Raw genomic sequence first — 18340 nt, forward strand, 5'->3', positions numbered from 1 at the left:
AGAAATAAATAAATTCAGACCTCAATCTACAAGAGCACTTAAACTTAGAAGTACTTCACTGAATCAGGGGTTTAGGATGATAATTTAAATTATTGCAACTCAGTAGTGTCATTCAGAACTAGTAAGTATCTACTTACAGAGGCAGTGATAAAATTAAGAACATTCAGTGGCAATTTATTAATAACTTCTTGGTTTTCTCATTATAATACAAAGCAAATTTCAACTTGGGTCAATTCTTTAAGGATAACATGCTGCATGCTTTAAGGGACTAAAATGTGAAAAAGAGATAGAAACTCAAATTATATTCTCTGTAGAGATACTGACAAGCTCTATAACCTTGGGTGCATGATTTAATTTTTGTGATGCTCATTACTTATCTGTTCCATGGCTTTAGATCACATAAAGAGAGTTTAAAAATATAAACATACACACATATATGCTCCCTAATTAATCAGGTGGATTTTAAAACACTTTGAAAACATAAGAAGTGTCAGTAAGATTTGATAAAGAAGATATCATCTACCAATTCATTTTAATGTTAAGGAGAAAACTGCCTTTTTCCCCATTCCTTTTCCTCTCCCAGTTAATCCCCAGAGATCTAGCTCAGACCAGAGCCATTGACAGTAATAGGTACCAGAATTTAAGAAATAGCTTCTTGATGTCTATTATGTAAAATAAAAATCAAGCAATCCCTCCCTATTAATTTCACACATATCTCCAGAATTGATACCTTCAGAGAAAGTATTCTTTAGATGGACATGAACTGCAGCTTTCCCTCATGCCCTTTAGAAATGGAATAGCCTGCAGATTCATCCTTGTGGTGAACTGCTCCAAGGACCTTGCAATGCTCAGATCTCTATGGAGGGCAGACTTCCCTGAAACCCTCAGTAAGCCACACAGAAAATAAAGTTTAGTGGGACGGGAAGGGAGTGGAAGGGGAAAAGGTCAAAGTCCAGCAATGTGAAAGAAGCTAGCAGCCAGGATTTTATCCCAAACATTCGTGCTGTGCCGACAGGACAACTATCCATCCCATTTATCAGAGAGAGTAACAGCGTCATAAAACAGCCACAACAGCAGTGCTAACATTAAATCTGTTATGTTCCCAGTATCAAAGCAATTAGAAATGAAACATCACCTGTTCTTGCCCCAACCTAGCAGCCTCTCTCTGATCTGGCAGGGTCCTGGGTTACAATATGGGCTGTAACAAGTAGGTAATAGCGCTGAGCAATCCTGTGCTTCAGCCAAAGAAAACAAACTTTCACAGCAAGGCAAGATTAGAATTTTCGATCTTTACCTCTGCTCAAGCTCTCCATTATACTGAATTTGAAGAAAGATTTGTAACTTTTGTTAATGCCAGGTGGTGTTAAAATTTAAACACCTAGATCTATAATATACCTAATTTTTGTCTCTAAATCTGTTTCCCTGGTTTTGGTCTTCTGGAGACCAGAAATAAATGTCCCTGAAGAACTCTGGACTAAACCTATGCATAAAAAAAAAAAAAGGAAAAAGAAAAAATAAAAAAAGAAAAAAACCCCACAGAAATCACACTGTCTTTTAAATGGCCTACATTACTCTGTATTCACCTATTTACAGCACTGTGTATACAACAGACACACAGCAGAGGGAGTTAAACACTTCCAGGAGACAATATGGAACTCATATTGACAAGAATGACTTTGTAAGTAATTCTAGGTGAAGATGACTGCTTCATCTCCATCTTTATGCTGGGAATATATAAAAGGACCATTAAGAGCCTTCAGCCCGGTGACCTGCATCTCTCTCCTCTTCCTTTTAACAGGGATTAACTTCTCCCTGTGTTAACAAGGACTCGATGCCCTTCAGCAGTGTCTTTATGTCTTGTCTTCCCCTCCTTCATTTTAAAATGTTTTATTCATTTTTAAAATGTGCTAGCTAGAACAGACTATTCTTTTAGATTGTTTAAGCAACATATTTTTCTTAAATCTTCAGACTTAAGGAACATTACATTGCTCAAGCTTATCATAAACACAGAGATTTGCTTTAAATGTTAACAATATTTGACTTTGCCATGGAGGAGTGCTAATTAAAGGAAAAACAAGAAGCATCTGTAGAATATTTTTACATCATTCAGTTGAAAGATGAAAGACATGTTACAGAATGTATGGAATAGGGCAACAGGTTTTATTCACCACCAGTAACCTAGAATTTTGCTTTTTGTGAGCACAAATCCATAGATATATTTCTGAAAATGCATTATGGTGTTAAGTCTGTCTTGGTGTTTTGAGCTCTTTTCAGAACAAACTTAGAACTGCAATAATAAAGGCAGCTATCATATTCCTACTTCACTCCAATGCTATATTAACCCTAATACTTTAGCTAGCTATAGTGAAATACAACTTACCTTAAAAATCAAATCCTTTTTCCCATAACGAAGCTCTTTCAGCTGGGCTTGAATCTTTTTTGACTGAAAGTGAGGATAATCAAATCAGGTTTTGTTTTTTTTTTTTTTTTATTTTAAATATTAAACAAACATGGTAAACTGTGAGAACAGCAAAACCTAGATCAGATTTAAATAGCACTGTCCTCTGACCTGGACAAAACAATTAATTGAGCTATGGAATATATTCCACATCACCTGAAAACCAATGAGAAAATGTTCACCAATTTGAATTATTCTGAGAGCTGTGTTTGATAAAATACACAGTTTCTGTGATATACAAGGTATCCAAATAGGCTGCAGAGGAATCTGAGAGTTACAATTAAGGTATAACTCATTTGCTAAATATGAAGCCTGTGATGAAACTAAGAGTCATAAAAATACAAAATACATTCAGTGCAGGTCAAAAGCATGTGCATGACCTGCAACTCTCTGTGATAAAATTTGGTTATTTTGTGGATTTTCTGTGCTTCAAGGGAGAGGGAGGATCTCTTAGTAGAGTCATATAGATAAAATTACCATTAAACACAGGTTTAATGGTAAAATTACTCTTAGTAGAGTCAGACAGATAAAATTACCATTAAACACAGGTGTCTAAAATACAGTCTGGTAGTATTGCCCTGGCATGTGTCCCTTTCTGTGTCCTGGAAACCCCAACGTTTGCCCCCCTCTGCTTTCCTCTTTCCAAGGCTTCTTGGAGAAGGAAATCCAGCCATGCTAGAGCTGTGCAGGATCACAAGCACGCTCCCACTGATGCAAGCAGGCAACAAGGAACCCCTCACTGTCCGTCTGCATGCAGCCTGAGGCAGCAAAGCACAGCAGGAGCTTCCTGGGAGGCAATCCTTCCCACAAAGGGTATTGGATATAACACCTGAAAGGACGCTGAGTTCACACAGCTGTTATGCTTGGAGAGCCTAGTACTTAAACTAAAAACAGAAAACACACTGTGTGTTCTTCTGGCTGGCAAAACTTAACTGGCAAAATGAGCACAAAAAAAAGGTGCTCCAGTAGCATTTCTGCTTGTTCCAATGGTAACGCGGAATAGCTGCAAATTTGCCAGGATGATTCATAAAGTAGGAGATTCTCACACTTTGAAATACATTCACAATCTGCTGTCTTGACTATTGCTTAATTTTTTTTTAATTTTTCAAAGAACTCTGACTGCCAGGGCTTGTCACACTGTAATAAAATTAAATTATCCTTAGGCTTCATTCTTAGATGCAAATATTAAAAGAGATACAATCAGAGAAAATATCTTCAAGTTAATTACCAAAGGTTCAAATATTCTGCAGCTAGGTGTGGTGATTTGACCCTGTCTGGATGCCAGGTGCCCAAAGCCACTCCATCACTTCCCTCCTCAACTGGCCAGGGAACAGAAAATATTTACTCATATTAATTTAGTCTAGGTTTTTTGCACACATAATTTCTTTTAAGGTCATTGCACCTTGCCAGAATGAAACCAAAGCATAAAAAATTAATCTGTACTAAAATTTTCCTAATGATTATTAAATGCATTTTCTTCATTAGAGCCTCCACCTTTTAGCAAAAGGTTCATGAGGATAGAGAGAGGTTGCTCACCAGTTACCATCATAGGCAAAAGAGAGTTGACTTGGGGAAACTACCTGAATTTATTGCCAATCAAAATCAGAGCAGGATAACAAGAAGTAATAGAAATCCTAAATACAGCTTCCTCCCTCTACTTCCCAGCTTCTACCTCCTCCTCCTTCAGCAGCACAGGAGGGAATGAAGGTTATTCCCCCAGTTAATCACATTTCTGTTGCTGCTTCCTCCTTGGGGACAGAATTTCCCTTGCTCCATCATGGGGAAATGTATTTGCACAGGGAACAGTCCTCTAAAACTTGTTCAATGTGAGTCCCTCCCATGGGCTGCATTTCTGTACAAACTGCTCCAGCACCATCCTTTCCATGGGGTGCAGCCCTTCAGGAACAGGTTGCTCCAGGATGGGGTCCCAAGTCCCACCAGGAAATCTGCTCTGGGCTCCTCTCCCTATGGACCCACAGCTCCCTGCTCCAGAACTGGTGTCCCACAAGGTCACAACCCCCTTTAGGGGCATCCACTTGCTGCGACATGGGGTCCTCCACAGGCTGCAGGTGCATCTCAGCTCCTCTCCTTCCTTCTGCACTGACCTTGCTGTCTGCAGAGATGATTCTTCCACATCTTCTCACTCCCCTCTTCTCTGTCAACAATCATTACTGTGCAGTAACCCCTTTCTTTTTTAAATATATTATCACAAAGGGGCTGCTACCATCTCTGATTGTCTCAGCCCAGGCCAGTGGCAGGTGCATAGTGGAGCTGGCTGACATTGGCAATTCTGGAAGCTTTCTGGAATAAGCCACCCCAGCAGCTCTCCCCACTAACAAAACCTTCCCTTGCAAACCCAATACACTAAGAAAAAGAAGGGTATTTGTACACACTCCTGTTTTTTACGCAGTAAAGAAGGGAAGAAAACAACATCTGTATTCCTACACTGTGACACGTTTGAGACCAACAATGGGAATAAAGGAAGACAACAGATTTTGAAAGACTTAAAAAAAATACTCCTAACCCTCTTATTTCCTACCTTTGAGAATTTATCAGAAACTTGACCTCCTAAGTACTGTTCTCTAACTGAAAAGGCAGAGACTCTAATGAAGGAAATGCATTCAATAATCATTAGGAAAATTTTAGTACAGAGGAAACTTTTTACACTTTGGTTTCATTCTGGCAAGGTGCAATGACCTCAAAAGAAATTATATTTGCAAAAAACCCAGACTAAAGTAATGTGAGTAAATCAGATTCACATGTAATGGGTTTTTTTTTTTTAATGTAAAGAAAAATAAAGGGAATGCTCACATGAGTGCAGGTATTGAGGAATTTGTCAAAAATAGGGCTTTTGTATCACTGAATATCTACCTCACTCTTCAGTAGAGGGGAGATTTCTCTCCTTCAGTTTCACAGTGACCCTTTCTCCCTTGAAATAATGAAACATTCTGGGAATCAATAATAATAGATCTTTGCTGTCTCAATGTTAATTTCAAAACAGGCCTTTGGCAATTCCTGGCTTAGTGCAGACATGGAGTTCATGTAAATGAAATCAGTTTTATGTATGTTACAGATGTATATATCTCTAGTTATATCATAGGCACACCCAGATGATTTCATTTGTCTAAAACTTGAGTTTGCAACTTGCTTTCTAATACATTTGAGTTGCTTCTTGTGAAGTCACAAAAATTAGTTGGAACGACAGCACTTCAGCACTCACCATATAAACATAGTATATATTCTGTATTCTAGTCTATATACACATACATACATATATATAGATATTCTGTATTCTGGTGTGGGTATATATATACATACATATATATATATATATATTCATATTCTTGTGTACATGTATAATACACCAGAACCGCAGTACAAAACACTTTGATGCAAACTTTTTGGGTACATTAGATTTAGAATAGACAGGGATCTTCCTTACCTCTTCTGCGTGCATCCCACAAAGCTTGTTTCCTGACAAGAGCTTGTTTTTGAGGCTTTTGTTCTGAGAGTGGGACAAAAAAACCAAAATAGTTTATTAGTAAGTGTTACTAAAATATTAAGGGACTCTTTAACTATTTGACCATACTGACTTTATTTTTTAATTGGATAACATCTTCAAGTCACCAACAAAGATATAAAGAAAACAAGAGAGATTAATGAAGGCACAGTATTCTCTTACAGAATTCTTAAAGGCATTTGCATTAGAATTTGCTTCAACAGGAACAGGACTGCCCATAGAGACCTTCCCAGAACACTGGCAACCAAAAGCAATTTAGGTTTAATAAGCTGAGGTACAAAAGGGCAGGAAAAAGCCTCTAATCCTTGCTTGGTGTCAACTCCACAGCTCAGTATCATTTTCTGCAAATCATTTTAACAAGTGAGTAATAGGGCCAAGGTCTCATCACTTGACCTTGGCGATCAAAATCAAGGGGTGTTTCTGCTAAATTTTATAATTTAAAACTGCAAGTAATAAAACCAGCAGAAAGTTAGTTACCTGACAGCATTCTGCCAACTCAATATGGTTTTTCATGTATGAGTTTTAAATGTATTTCTTCTCATTTTCAGGGAAAATAACAAACCCTGAAAAATTAATTCTTCATAGTAATTATTTTTCCACTACTCACTCATATTATCCCATAACTGATAGTCAGGGGTGAAGATTTCTCTGCAGTGTGAACATCTTTTAAACTGCTCAAACCCATAAGTATTCAATAAACAGATCCACAAGTGCTGAACATAACACACTTAACATGAAAAAAATATTAAAAGAATACAAAAACCAACTATTCCCGTGTTAATGGACTGTAAATATACAAACAGAAACAAAACCCACCACATTTCAGGAATGTGTGTTTATTACTGAACAGCAATAGCTTTCCTGTACAGTGTGCACAAGAACAAGCTGTCTTTAGAGGAAAAAACATAATTCCATCCAGTTCAAATTTAGGTCCACATCCCACTGAAACATTGGATGCTTTAATTCCAGAATTGGAAGCTTTGAATTTCTCTTAAAAAAAAAAAAACAAAAAAAAATTTTTTTTAAAAAACAAATGCAAAGAAACTAAAATTTCATTTGAAAACTCATTTCCACAACTCCAAAATAAGGAGGAGATGTGACATAATTTCACATTTCACTGATGCTGGCTACCATGCTACAGTATACGTTACTGCAGAAACAATAAATTTTTTCCAGCTGTTTGACATGGACGCCCACAGTTCTCTGATACCACAGAAAGGAACTAGGATGTTATTTTGAATGAGACAATCCAACAATACAGATTCTGTCTTTCAAAATATGATGTGCAAAGAGCTGGATATTGCTCTAGTAAGTGTCCCAGTCAATTACCAATTTTGGTTCTTTGTCTGAAAATTTATGTTGTAACTCACCAAAGAGCAATAGTCTATTGTACTAACCACTACAGAAATACAGAATAAGACAACTGGCTCTGAAAACTGAAAAAATGGAACTGTATAGCAGATAGAAGATGAACAAAGGTAAACAAAATAAAAATCAAAGACATGAAGCACACCTGACTCATCTATTGCTCATCAGAGGTGCACCTAAAGAACCAGGCTGTACCTGTGAACACAGAGTGAATGTGTTTCACACGCATCTTAATGCTTTCATATAAAGATCAGCATCACCTTTTGGGATAGTAAAACAGATGTGCCAAAGCCACTGTTTCATGAAGGACTTGCACTTAATTAACCCAGAATATCAAGTCATCCCTAACTCATTATCCTCCAGTCCCTCTACACACTGGTGATGGTTGGTTCAGTAGCGCTCTCTCCATATTTCAGAAGCAAAGAAAGAATGAATTGTAGTCATTACGTTTTTGTTCATTTATCTTCCTTTTGCCCAGTATAAACGTTGTTGTAAGAAATAACTTCTGCTAACACATTAATCTTTTTAAAGCAATTTCCACAGAGGCTATTTTTGAGAATACCATGCAGTAACCCAGAATGTGAGAAACTGTGTGGCAACAGGACACACAATGTACTAGACAGCTGTCACAATTTCCACATTTTGTACTAAATAAACCTGGAAAAAGTATATAGTTATATATACACACAGAATTTGTCCAAAAGCAAAACTTGATGAAAATATTCAAAGTTAGGAGACGGACTCAGTTTTTGAGATTTAGCTAGGTTTAACATGATTTCCCAATTTTGTCTCATTATCCACTCAGTTTGCAACAAAAACACCCAGCAGGGTTATCAGAATACAAGAAAACAGTCCTGATTTGATCTGAACTTAATAATGTTTTTACAAATGAGAGCAAGCATTAAAACTTATTATCCAGAGCATAATAAGTAAGAGCTTGTTAGAAGTAGATGACAGCTTCTTGGCTACAATTTGCGTGATGTTATGTTATTTCACAAATCACATATCACAGTTGAAAATAACTCTGCATCCTGATTAATAATACTAATTTTTATAGCAGAATATGAAGCCTACCAGTAAAAACATTTGAAGTATAACAGAACTTTTTTTTTTTTTTAATTCTGAATAAAATCTTTCTTCTTTTGAAAGAAGTCTAATCAGGGACATATTCTGGAAGAATATGTCCCTTTTGCTAGAAAGAGGCTTTTCAAAGCCCCTTTTGCTAGAAAGGGGCTTTGAAAAGCCTCTTTCTAGCAAAAGGGACATTGATTAATTAATCAATGAAATTTTAAGTTTACAAAGGCCTATTGATTCAGAAGTTCTGACTCCTAAGACATACAAGGATTAAAGATTATGCTCATTTTCTTATTAAACATCCCTCAAAGAGCAAGAACAAATATACTAATCAGAATTTTATGCAGTTTTAATTTCAAATACATAATTTGTAACTAAGTACGTCAATGGAGATCATCTTGGACATTTCAATCTGTAAAATAAGGAATGAAATATCTGTAAATATATCTTTAGTAATCAATTCAAAAATTATATGGAAAAATTATTTTAATTAGCAGTGGCCTTCTTGGAGTTAAAACATCATTATATCCCTGCTGCCCACTGGGACAGACTGATTGTCATGGCTAATGGCTTAACCACTGTCAGGAAGGACTTGCTGTCCATTATGCCAAAACTGCACAAAGAATCTGCCAATACCAAAGCCCAACCCTTCCTGAACGTGCCTCCTGACTGGAACTTTGGCCTGGGAGTGAAGCTGCCTAAGGGAACACGAGACAGGATGAAGGTGACGCTGTTTTCCAATTATCTCAGGTCTAGGTAGAAGAAAACAAGGCTGAGGGAGATCACATCCACAAGAAAGCCAGACCCAGGAGCTCTCCTGACAGTCAGCTCTGGCAGGTTCAGGGTGGGGGAGGCCACAGCCCCCCAGGCTCCTCTGTGAAGTCAGGAGTAGGACCTAATTTAGAGGACCAGCTGACTTTTTTTGAGCCATTAACACTATGTCTTAATGAATCATTGACCTATCCAGGATACTGAACTTACATTTTATGCCTGAATCCCTTGTCTTGGGAAAAGGGTAAGAAAGCAGAATATTCTAATTTAAAATTAGCTATTTTTCCTTGCTTTTGAAAAGTCTTTCCCCCTATTTAAGCTCGGCACAGCAATATCAGATAAGATACTTCATATCAGGCTTCTAAGTATTATGAAAAAATAAAAAGAAGGCTCTGAGTACAGCTTAAACTTCTTTGGTTTTTGAGAGTAAATAGCATGTATTTTCAAACTAGAAGTTTTCAGAAAAAAAAACCTCAAACCAAACACACTAAGTAATATTTCAGCAGAAAACTGAGGAAGGTAAAGACTAGCATAAAAGAGAGTTGGAGACAACATTTCTTAGTACTTATAAACCAGCCTAATCTATTAAGGGACACCTAGCCCCTAAGAACATCTGGCACACCAGGTGATCTGTTTGATCATCTCCTAATCAGTTACTAGCTCTGACATGAATATCATCCTCTCATTAATCCTGCCATGAATATGGGCTTGAATGAATATCACAAAGTCAAGGAAGCGTTCCAGTGACGTTGGGGTCATGCCTGAAAATGGTAACAGTTGCATATTGAGAAATAAACAATTCCTTAGTAATTTTTAGATGTATTTTATGTGATGTGATAATCCAAAGTTCTTTAAAATTATTCCTACAAAACCTATCCTGTTGATGTCTTGATTCACTACTTATGGTCTGCAAAGAAAAAAGGTAATTTGTTGATCATTATCTCAGACAATATATTATTAAACAACAGAGGCTGTACTATGTAACACTAAAATTAGACAGGACACCATTCTGAATTATATTAAAAAGGACAAAGCCCCAAATATCCAAAGAAAATGTGTTGGTTTCCATTCTGAGTTTCTGCCCCAACACTGTAGCATTTGGCAAAGATACACCTCCAAAGTTTGGCAGTGAACTGTGCATAGACATGAAAAGCACAGGCTTCCATTTTCAGAAAAATGCATTACTAGTATTTTCCTCTATCTTTTAGTAACCAGGAACTGTCAAAGAAGTCCTTTCCTCTCTAACCAGACTATTAGTCTTTATTGTTATCTCCCAGCATCCTGCTTTTTGTGCTCATTCTAAATGTCACCTATTATTGATAACAACCTCTAACAGCTGCATTGATGCAAAAGCTGCAAAAAGAAATTTGGGTCCATGTACTGGAGCTATTTACTGTAGTTTAATGTAAAAAACCTAATTCTGTAATCACTGAAGGACTTAAAATTTTTCCTGCATTTTTTTTCTGCAAAAAGCAAGATTGAGACTGCTTGATACCAACATTTCCTCTAAATCTATTTTCATAAATTAGATAATAATCTCTTCAGTTCAAGTTACTGAATTTATGTCAGTATGTCAGACTTTGTATTTCAGAAACTCAGTAATGAGTCCATCTAGTTTGTAATGTGATTTATTTGTCTGTCTGGTTATTTAAGATGACTATGCACCAGGTTCATCATTCCTGTGTAGGGCCTTGAATTAAACACTGAAATTTTAATGCAGACAGGTTGGAACTAGATGATATTTAAGGTGCCTTCCAACCCAAACCATTCTATCTATCTAAGAAATACACACACATTAAGAAAACCCATGTGCACATAGATGTGAGTGATGCCTCGTCTGCAAAAGGCACGGGGAGGTAAATGATGCAGAACAGCCCAGCTGATGTTCACTGGCTCTGTAAGAGGAAAAGGCTTCCACAGAAAGCAAAAGACCAAGCATGTCAACAATGCTCTTTAGGTGCAGGTTCTGGGGTGACAGGCAGACAGTAAAATTAGATAGTAAGGACGCGAAAGAACAATAAGCAAAAAACCAAAAAAAACCCTAAAGCAATGCAAAAAAAAAAATCTTCAATATTGATCTGAATAATTGTTGTACAGTCAGGTAGCTTAGCTGAAAATAGTTAACTGAATTTCAGCAATTTAAGGCTAAGCAAGTGTTGGACAACAGGTCTTACTGGAGTTGTGTTTTTCAAAATTATATAAAATCCAAACAAGTCACACCCAACAAGTTGTAACCACTCTCAGAGATGCTTTAAATACACACATTCTAGTTCATCTTCTCTCTTCCTCTCTCTCTCTGTTCCCAGTCCTTCGACTGCCAGTATTTACACCTCAAATTACTAACAAGGTGCCTCTGGGCAGGTCATGCCTCAGCAGCATTCAGCAGCTCACAGGCTCCCAGAATGAGAGCTGGCATCTGGCATGACAATGAGCTTGTGCCAGATCCAAGCTTGGCTTCTTAATGAGTGCAGACTCAATACCTGCACATCTCTTTTCCAAAAGATGCTCTAGTCCTGAATTTTTTTTGTATTTCAGGGTCATGAAAGAAAAAGCACTGAGATTTTAATCCCCTCTTCCGAAGTTTTTGCCATCTTGAACAAAACAAAAGAATCATTGAAGACAATTAGTCTAACAGAACACACACAAAAATCTGTGGATTCATTTTCACCTTTTTTCATTCAACCAAATTATCTATTTCAATAGATACATTTCAACACCTATTAGATTTTTTACTTGAAATTATTCATTAATAGGTCTGGACAAGAAAGCAAATTTGACTGCCAGTAGATTTCACATTAATACTTCCTTGGAAAAGAAGGGATATAAAAATGCAATTTATCCATTCCAATTATATCAAATTGAATATTGTTCTGCCAGTCGTAGGCAGACAATCTAAGTAATGCATCTAGCCAGGAAATTTCATAACTTTCATGCTTATGTACTTTTCAGAACTATTGTAAAGGTCTGGGTCTAGGTCATAGCAGATGTACTTCTCATGAATGTTTCTTTAAGCTACAGCTGACTATGCATATTTAAAAGTGGTATATTTTTATCTGTATTTCAAGATTTCTGAAGGCAGCTGAATTTTCAGAGAAGCAATCTTTTAATGAACTTACTGCTCAACAGCTGCATGTCTCATTATCCATAATTATTTCTCAAAATCCAAAACCCCCATTGATGATAAAGCTGTGTAATTCCAAAATCCCAGCAGTTTAAGATTAAGATTTAAATAGAAACATTTACAGGCTTATATTCCTGGCAAATATGAGCAACTATCAGACCCAATACAGGCACAATTTCCCACAAACCACATGATATGCTAGAAGTGAGCTGCTCACTCTATAACAGGCCATCTACACAAGTGAAAAATCTAAAGTATCTCTTTTTATACATATTCTATTTTAGTCTACATTTTTGCAAGCTTAGTTCTACTGGTGCTTCTGCATTTCCAAACTTCTGGGTTTCTTTGTCAATAACAGAAATTGCTTGAAATAAGAGCATATCTGTTTACATGCCTATCTTTAAGGCTAAATTAACACAATCCACATGATGTTACAGCTGGAAGTCTGACACTTATTTTGTGGTATTTGCAGGAAGCACTTAAAGACCCAGATGATTTTGAGACATCTAATCCCTTTGTGCTCTACCTGGCACATTTTTTCCTCAATAGCACAGACATTTTTTTTCTGTTTATTTTTTCCCCCAAAGCCTTGAATAGGCTAAAAATTGCCTTTCTGTGCAATGTCCTCTCCTCACACACTACATGGCAGCTGCTGCATTCAGCTGGAAGGCTGCTGCCATCTATTTGCATCTCCAAAAGGCAAAGCTGAATGGCACCTGGGTATGTGCTGAAAGGGCAGAACTAAATAGGAAATTATTTTTACAGTCACAGTAGAGCCTAAGATTGCAAAATCCACAATTTGGCAAAATAAAAAGAGAGTGAATGCAATATTTGAAAGAAGAAGAGCAGCTATGAAGGAAGTATTTTCATTATCTATCTCTATATAGCTGTATGCAGATTATTGTTTCAAAACCTACACATAAAATGCTATCAATTTTTTCAATATATAGCACATCCAAATTTATGAGATTTTTAAAAGCAATGTGTTCAGTGTTTGGAGGCAGGACCTAAATAACATAACATTTCCTCAAAATCATATAATTTAAATTCAGCCAAGTTTCCAAAAAACTGATATAAGTAGTTACTTTCAGGGAACTAACAAACATTGTATAAAAATTTAATAGAAGGCCATTAGGCAGGTATAGCTTTTGGTTTCTTTTCCACACAGTAGCTGATATTTGGTGCCAAAAGAAAAATTCCTTTCAAAGTAGATTTTCTAAAATTTGCTATAAATACAGTAAATATTGGAAAAGTCTACTGACCTACCTAAGCAAATCATTAACAGTCAGACAGTTTGAATGCTGATTAATGATGTATTTGTGTTCAGTAAGAGAACAGATTTTTTAATGACTGCTCAATAGGATGAGACTGATATGATTTATTAGAGTTTAAAGGCTCCCAGGTCAGTACTCCAGTACCTTTGTGAGATGGTATCCAATAACATTATGGTCTGGCCATGCCCCTCTCCTGACTACTGTAAAAAAATTAATCCAAAACTAGGATAAATTTATGATTTAAAAAGCAATGTAGACATTTTTCAGATTGACCATGTATATACAATCTCATAGACCAAAGAAATCAGAGATTCCCGTTTAAATTGGCAGCTTTAAAAAGATCAAGTTTTCATACACAGACTCAGAGTAGTTTAGAAAAGCAAAATAATTGAACAAAGCAGATAAAGACAAGAAGCCTGGTTGGCAAGAGAACAAGGCATCATAAGAAGAAAATATTTTCAATTGCAATGTTCTTTGCAAAATGAAGGAATGGAAAGAGAAGCTATATCCTGATTTAGGCAAATTGTGTGCAGAGAAAGGGATAAGAGGGAAAAGAAATATAATGCTGCTCAAACATTTCATGTTTCTATTTCAAGACCAAATTTCAAAGTAAATTCAGTTTAATACCAATAAACATTATTTAAAACATTTTACATATTTCATTTGGAATTTTGGGATCAATCTAGGATTGATATTCATGGCACACAAAGCTTAAAAAAAATGTAGGAGTTTGTGTTTTTAAAAATTTTATTAAGAATCTCAGTTCTGATGTTGCATTTCCCTTCTCCTCCTCTTGCTAAAATAAGCAATAAGAACAAAGTTTCACTGTGTGTCAACAAACTACAGAACTTCCTTTCTCAAAAAGCAGCAAAAGTAACAAGCGTGCTATCAAACTAAGCACCACTAGCATGGAGTCAACCACTGCATTCAATAAAAGACTACTTCTAAATGAACACAGCCATTTTTGTCTGCTTTTCTGTTCAGAGAATTTCACTAGTGCCTTTTTTGCCTACTACAGTAACATGCTTTACATATGAAGCCAAACCAGACTCTCCTCCAACATGAAACCTGAATTGAGATGACAATCAAATGTTCCCCTTACCTCGTTTTGGAGGTCTCGTATCATTTTGCTCTTCCTTTCCATTTCAGTCTTCAAAAAGTTAATCTACAATTTTAAAGAAATCTTGAGTGGGAGTTGTTGAGACGTAATTGTAAACACTAATATTTTTTTATGCTTTTAGAAGTTTTGGAAAAAAAAACAACCACCAAATCAAAAAACTTTGCTTACATACCCAAATGGTATAGGCCACAGTCAAGTATTTGATAAATCTACAAACATTTGGCATATTACCTAGAAAACTTAAAATCAAAACAAGAAAATTGCTGTATGTAAATAGGTTTACTTTTATTCTGTACCAGTAGACATAGTGCCTATTTTTCACAATAGTAGTTCAATTTGATCATCAGAGAACTGAAGATTTTTAAAACAATATTAACTGATTTTCTAACAAAAACATTTTCCCCTCTAAGAACCTATCTATCAGAGCAGGTTTCTAACACAGTTATTTTATTTGAATGATACAGTGCTGGTCCTAATTAGATAAAGATTTTTCTTCTAGTCAGAGCCACCCGTGGAATAAAGTGTGTTATACATGAAAGCATTCAAACATGGTCTTTAGATCCTACTTAAGTCAAAGACTTGACTGGGAAAGTAGAAATTCCAGTCACGAGGCTTGAGACTGAATTTAATCAAAAACAGTTTAAAAAATTATTTTTACAAAAGAGTTTTTTAAGGACTGAGCTTTAATCACAGCTTATGGAATACAATGAGGGAAGGAGGACATCATTATAAACAACTAGGATTAAAGGAACACATTTCTGTATTGTTTAATTAGCAAAATACTCATCCCCATTTACCCTATGTGCCATGCTGTTGATACAAAACTCTACCCAGGGTCAAGGGAAACTACAGCAGTTCTGACATTGCATCATAAAAACAAAATCCTGTAAGAAAACAGATTCAGATTATAGAGACATTGACCAAAAGGTTAATGGTTTGGGTGTCAAGGACATAAAAAAATGAATACTGAATCTACATGATATGACAGCTGCTCTTGTAATCATGTCCACACTGAAGCAGACATGTCAGTTATTTAAAAAACATCACTGAACTGACAGCACTCTCACCTGCATCAAAAGCCAAGTCAGACAATGCTATCATCACTGCACACAGAAATGCAGGCAGGGGGTCCATGAAACTAGAAATCTGACATACATAAGCAGAACTTCTTTTACAAACTCTGCCAAAGTTCTGTCTAAGTGCTTTGATCGTGGAAATTTTCATTTCACATCCACCTACTGGCAGAGAATGATGCTTTATTCAGCACCTGCCTAGTAATGACATCCACAAATACTGAAATTTAGAACGCGTCTAGATAATAAATATGAACATTTTTCAGAACAAAAAAATAAAGGTCATAATCAAAATATCAGATCAAGATGAATGGGGAGGAGCACAATACAGCTATTTATTGTGGTTATTTATTTTTTTTTCAGCTGTTCAAAGGAATTGCAAGCTACCTACCCTTAAATACTGGGAAAAAAAAATAAATATACTGACCTCCATTAAAGAGTGCTCCCTTTCTTACATCTATCTCTCAGGAATAGTAATATTCCTTCAAGGCACGTCACTTCTAGCTATGAATATATATGAAATAATTAAAGAGATGCGATACCAAAATTATTATCTCTACATAGCTTGGATCTTCTAGGGAAGAGGCATTTAAGACAGTCCAGTACTATAAATGTATCCAGTAATCTATGTTGGTTAATTTTTGTTATTACTATTCACATACACATGCATCCATATATCACTGATATGGACACCTTACATAGTGCAAACCTACCCTTTTAGCTTAGCTGAAAAAAACAAAAATTAAAATTAACAAATTAAAACATTAAAAATATTTTTGCATCACGTCCTTTTTCAAAAATAAGAGAAGTATTATTTAGGAAATCATTAATTTTTGCCTTTAAATTATAAAAGCATTTTAAGGGCCTTCTACTAAATCTCTAACAAATGAAGAGCCACTGAGTCACAAAGTATAGATATGGAGAGTTACATATATACATTTATATGACTTGTCTACCAGAGGCATTAAAGGGATAATTTTACTCCCCATTTAAGTGTACCCATGTATATATAGCTTCATGCTTTAAGGCAGATCAATCTGTGTCAGACCATCTGCATGATGCTTTTAGTAAATCTCAAGGACAGGACATAATACAATTTTCCAGAAGAGATGTAAAAATACTCCTTTCAGTCATCAAATCCTGATAGTATAATAAACAACAATAGACATTTATACCCAGCTCTAAATTAATAGCAAAAAAAACCAACATTCACCTCGTTCCACATGTCGTCTGCCTTTAATTGCTATCTGGCTGCAATTATGAGAGTATGTAATGAAAACAGATTGTTCTAAGGCTGAACTTTTCAGTACTAAGCAAGGACACAGCTTCCATATCCTGGAGACAGTCATCCAAGGTACTCAGAGCTTTGTGAGTTCCAGAGCTCATTATGTTTATTAAAAACAACAGTTTCCATTCAGTGGCCTTTACTCACAGCAGTTGGTGACCTTGAAATGTTTAAATTAAATTTTCCCCCATCAAAATAGAGAATGCTTTAGCAGATGGTAGTGATCTAATTATAAGAGTCAGACAATAGTAGTTATTCATGACAGGATAGTAAAATCCCAATATAACATCATTACTGCACAGCCAAGACTCAGCTGTAATTAAATTTGCTTACTTCCAGACTTCTTGTATCTTGCTCAGGATTAAAACGAGCAGTTAAGGTTTAACTGAAATTCATTCATTAACACCTGACTATTTTGGCCATATCTGGAAACCTTAACATATTCAGTGTTCATTTTCCTTGTCTACTTTTCAAGATATATTGTAAAAATTGACTTCAAAGCCAGAGAGAACTGTCTAGGCTATTATGTAAAACATAGAAATTATTCTTTCCTTTGGGCAAAAAGTGTTCTACAGAGTGCTAAATACTTTTAAAAGCAAAGCTAAATAGATTTCACCTATTAGTCTTTCTAAGATGAGTGTAACTTTTAAGCTGCAAGTTATAGTTTGATTAGTAAATGAAATTTTTAACAAAGGAACATTTAGGACTTTATGAATAGTTATAAAGGCTTTTATCAGAAAAAACAAATATGTTTTGAAGGGAAAAGAACATCACATCTTTTTACTAAAAATCTTCCATGTATGGGGATAATGCTGAATCAAATTCCCCATATTCTGTTAACATTTTTTTTACTAGAAAAAACCTACTGATTTAAAAATGCCCATATTGTTTATGGTTCCTTTATGTAAGTCATAAATAAAGTGTTACCTAATTCTAATTTCTCATAATGAACACTGAGCAAAAAAGGAAGTTACACAAATTTTCTCCTTTATTTTGACAGACAGTACTGTAACTGCCAAACAATCCATCAGCATATCTCCTTTAAAATTGCTAGCATGATATAAAACACAAACAGAATAAAATAGAAATCATAGATTAAACTTATTCTACTTAGCCTAACTTTTTTGAGTGTTTCCGTATTTCTTTATCTTCTCCCTCATCCAGAGCCAGCCAGCTCTTTATATAAACTTTAGCTGCAGTTAATGGGAAATAAGTTTTCAAACTTGCTAAAAATGTAAATATTTCTTCACATGCATACATTAGCATGAAGTACAGC

General features: G+C 35.7%; 1 protein-coding gene across 1 annotated transcript in view; it reads right to left on the minus strand.

Annotated features, from left to right (window-relative positions):
• The window catches only part of LUZP2 (leucine zipper protein 2), an 82854-nt gene that overhangs the window by 20361 nt on the left and 44153 nt on the right, over positions 1-18340 (minus strand). The window contains exons 5-7 of the mRNA XM_058026513.1: positions 14689-14751; positions 5901-5963; positions 2381-2443 (exon numbers count right to left, since the gene is read on the minus strand). Of these exons, the coding sequence (XP_057882496.1) occupies positions 2381-2443; positions 5901-5963; positions 14689-14751 (189 nt within the window). The remainder of the gene's footprint in view (positions 1-2380; positions 2444-5900; positions 5964-14688; positions 14752-18340) is intronic.

This window comes from Melospiza georgiana, chromosome 6 (assembly GCF_028018845.1).
Source record: "Melospiza georgiana isolate bMelGeo1 chromosome 6, bMelGeo1.pri, whole genome shotgun sequence".
Taxonomy (NCBI): Eukaryota; Metazoa; Chordata; class Aves; order Passeriformes; family Passerellidae; genus Melospiza; species Melospiza georgiana.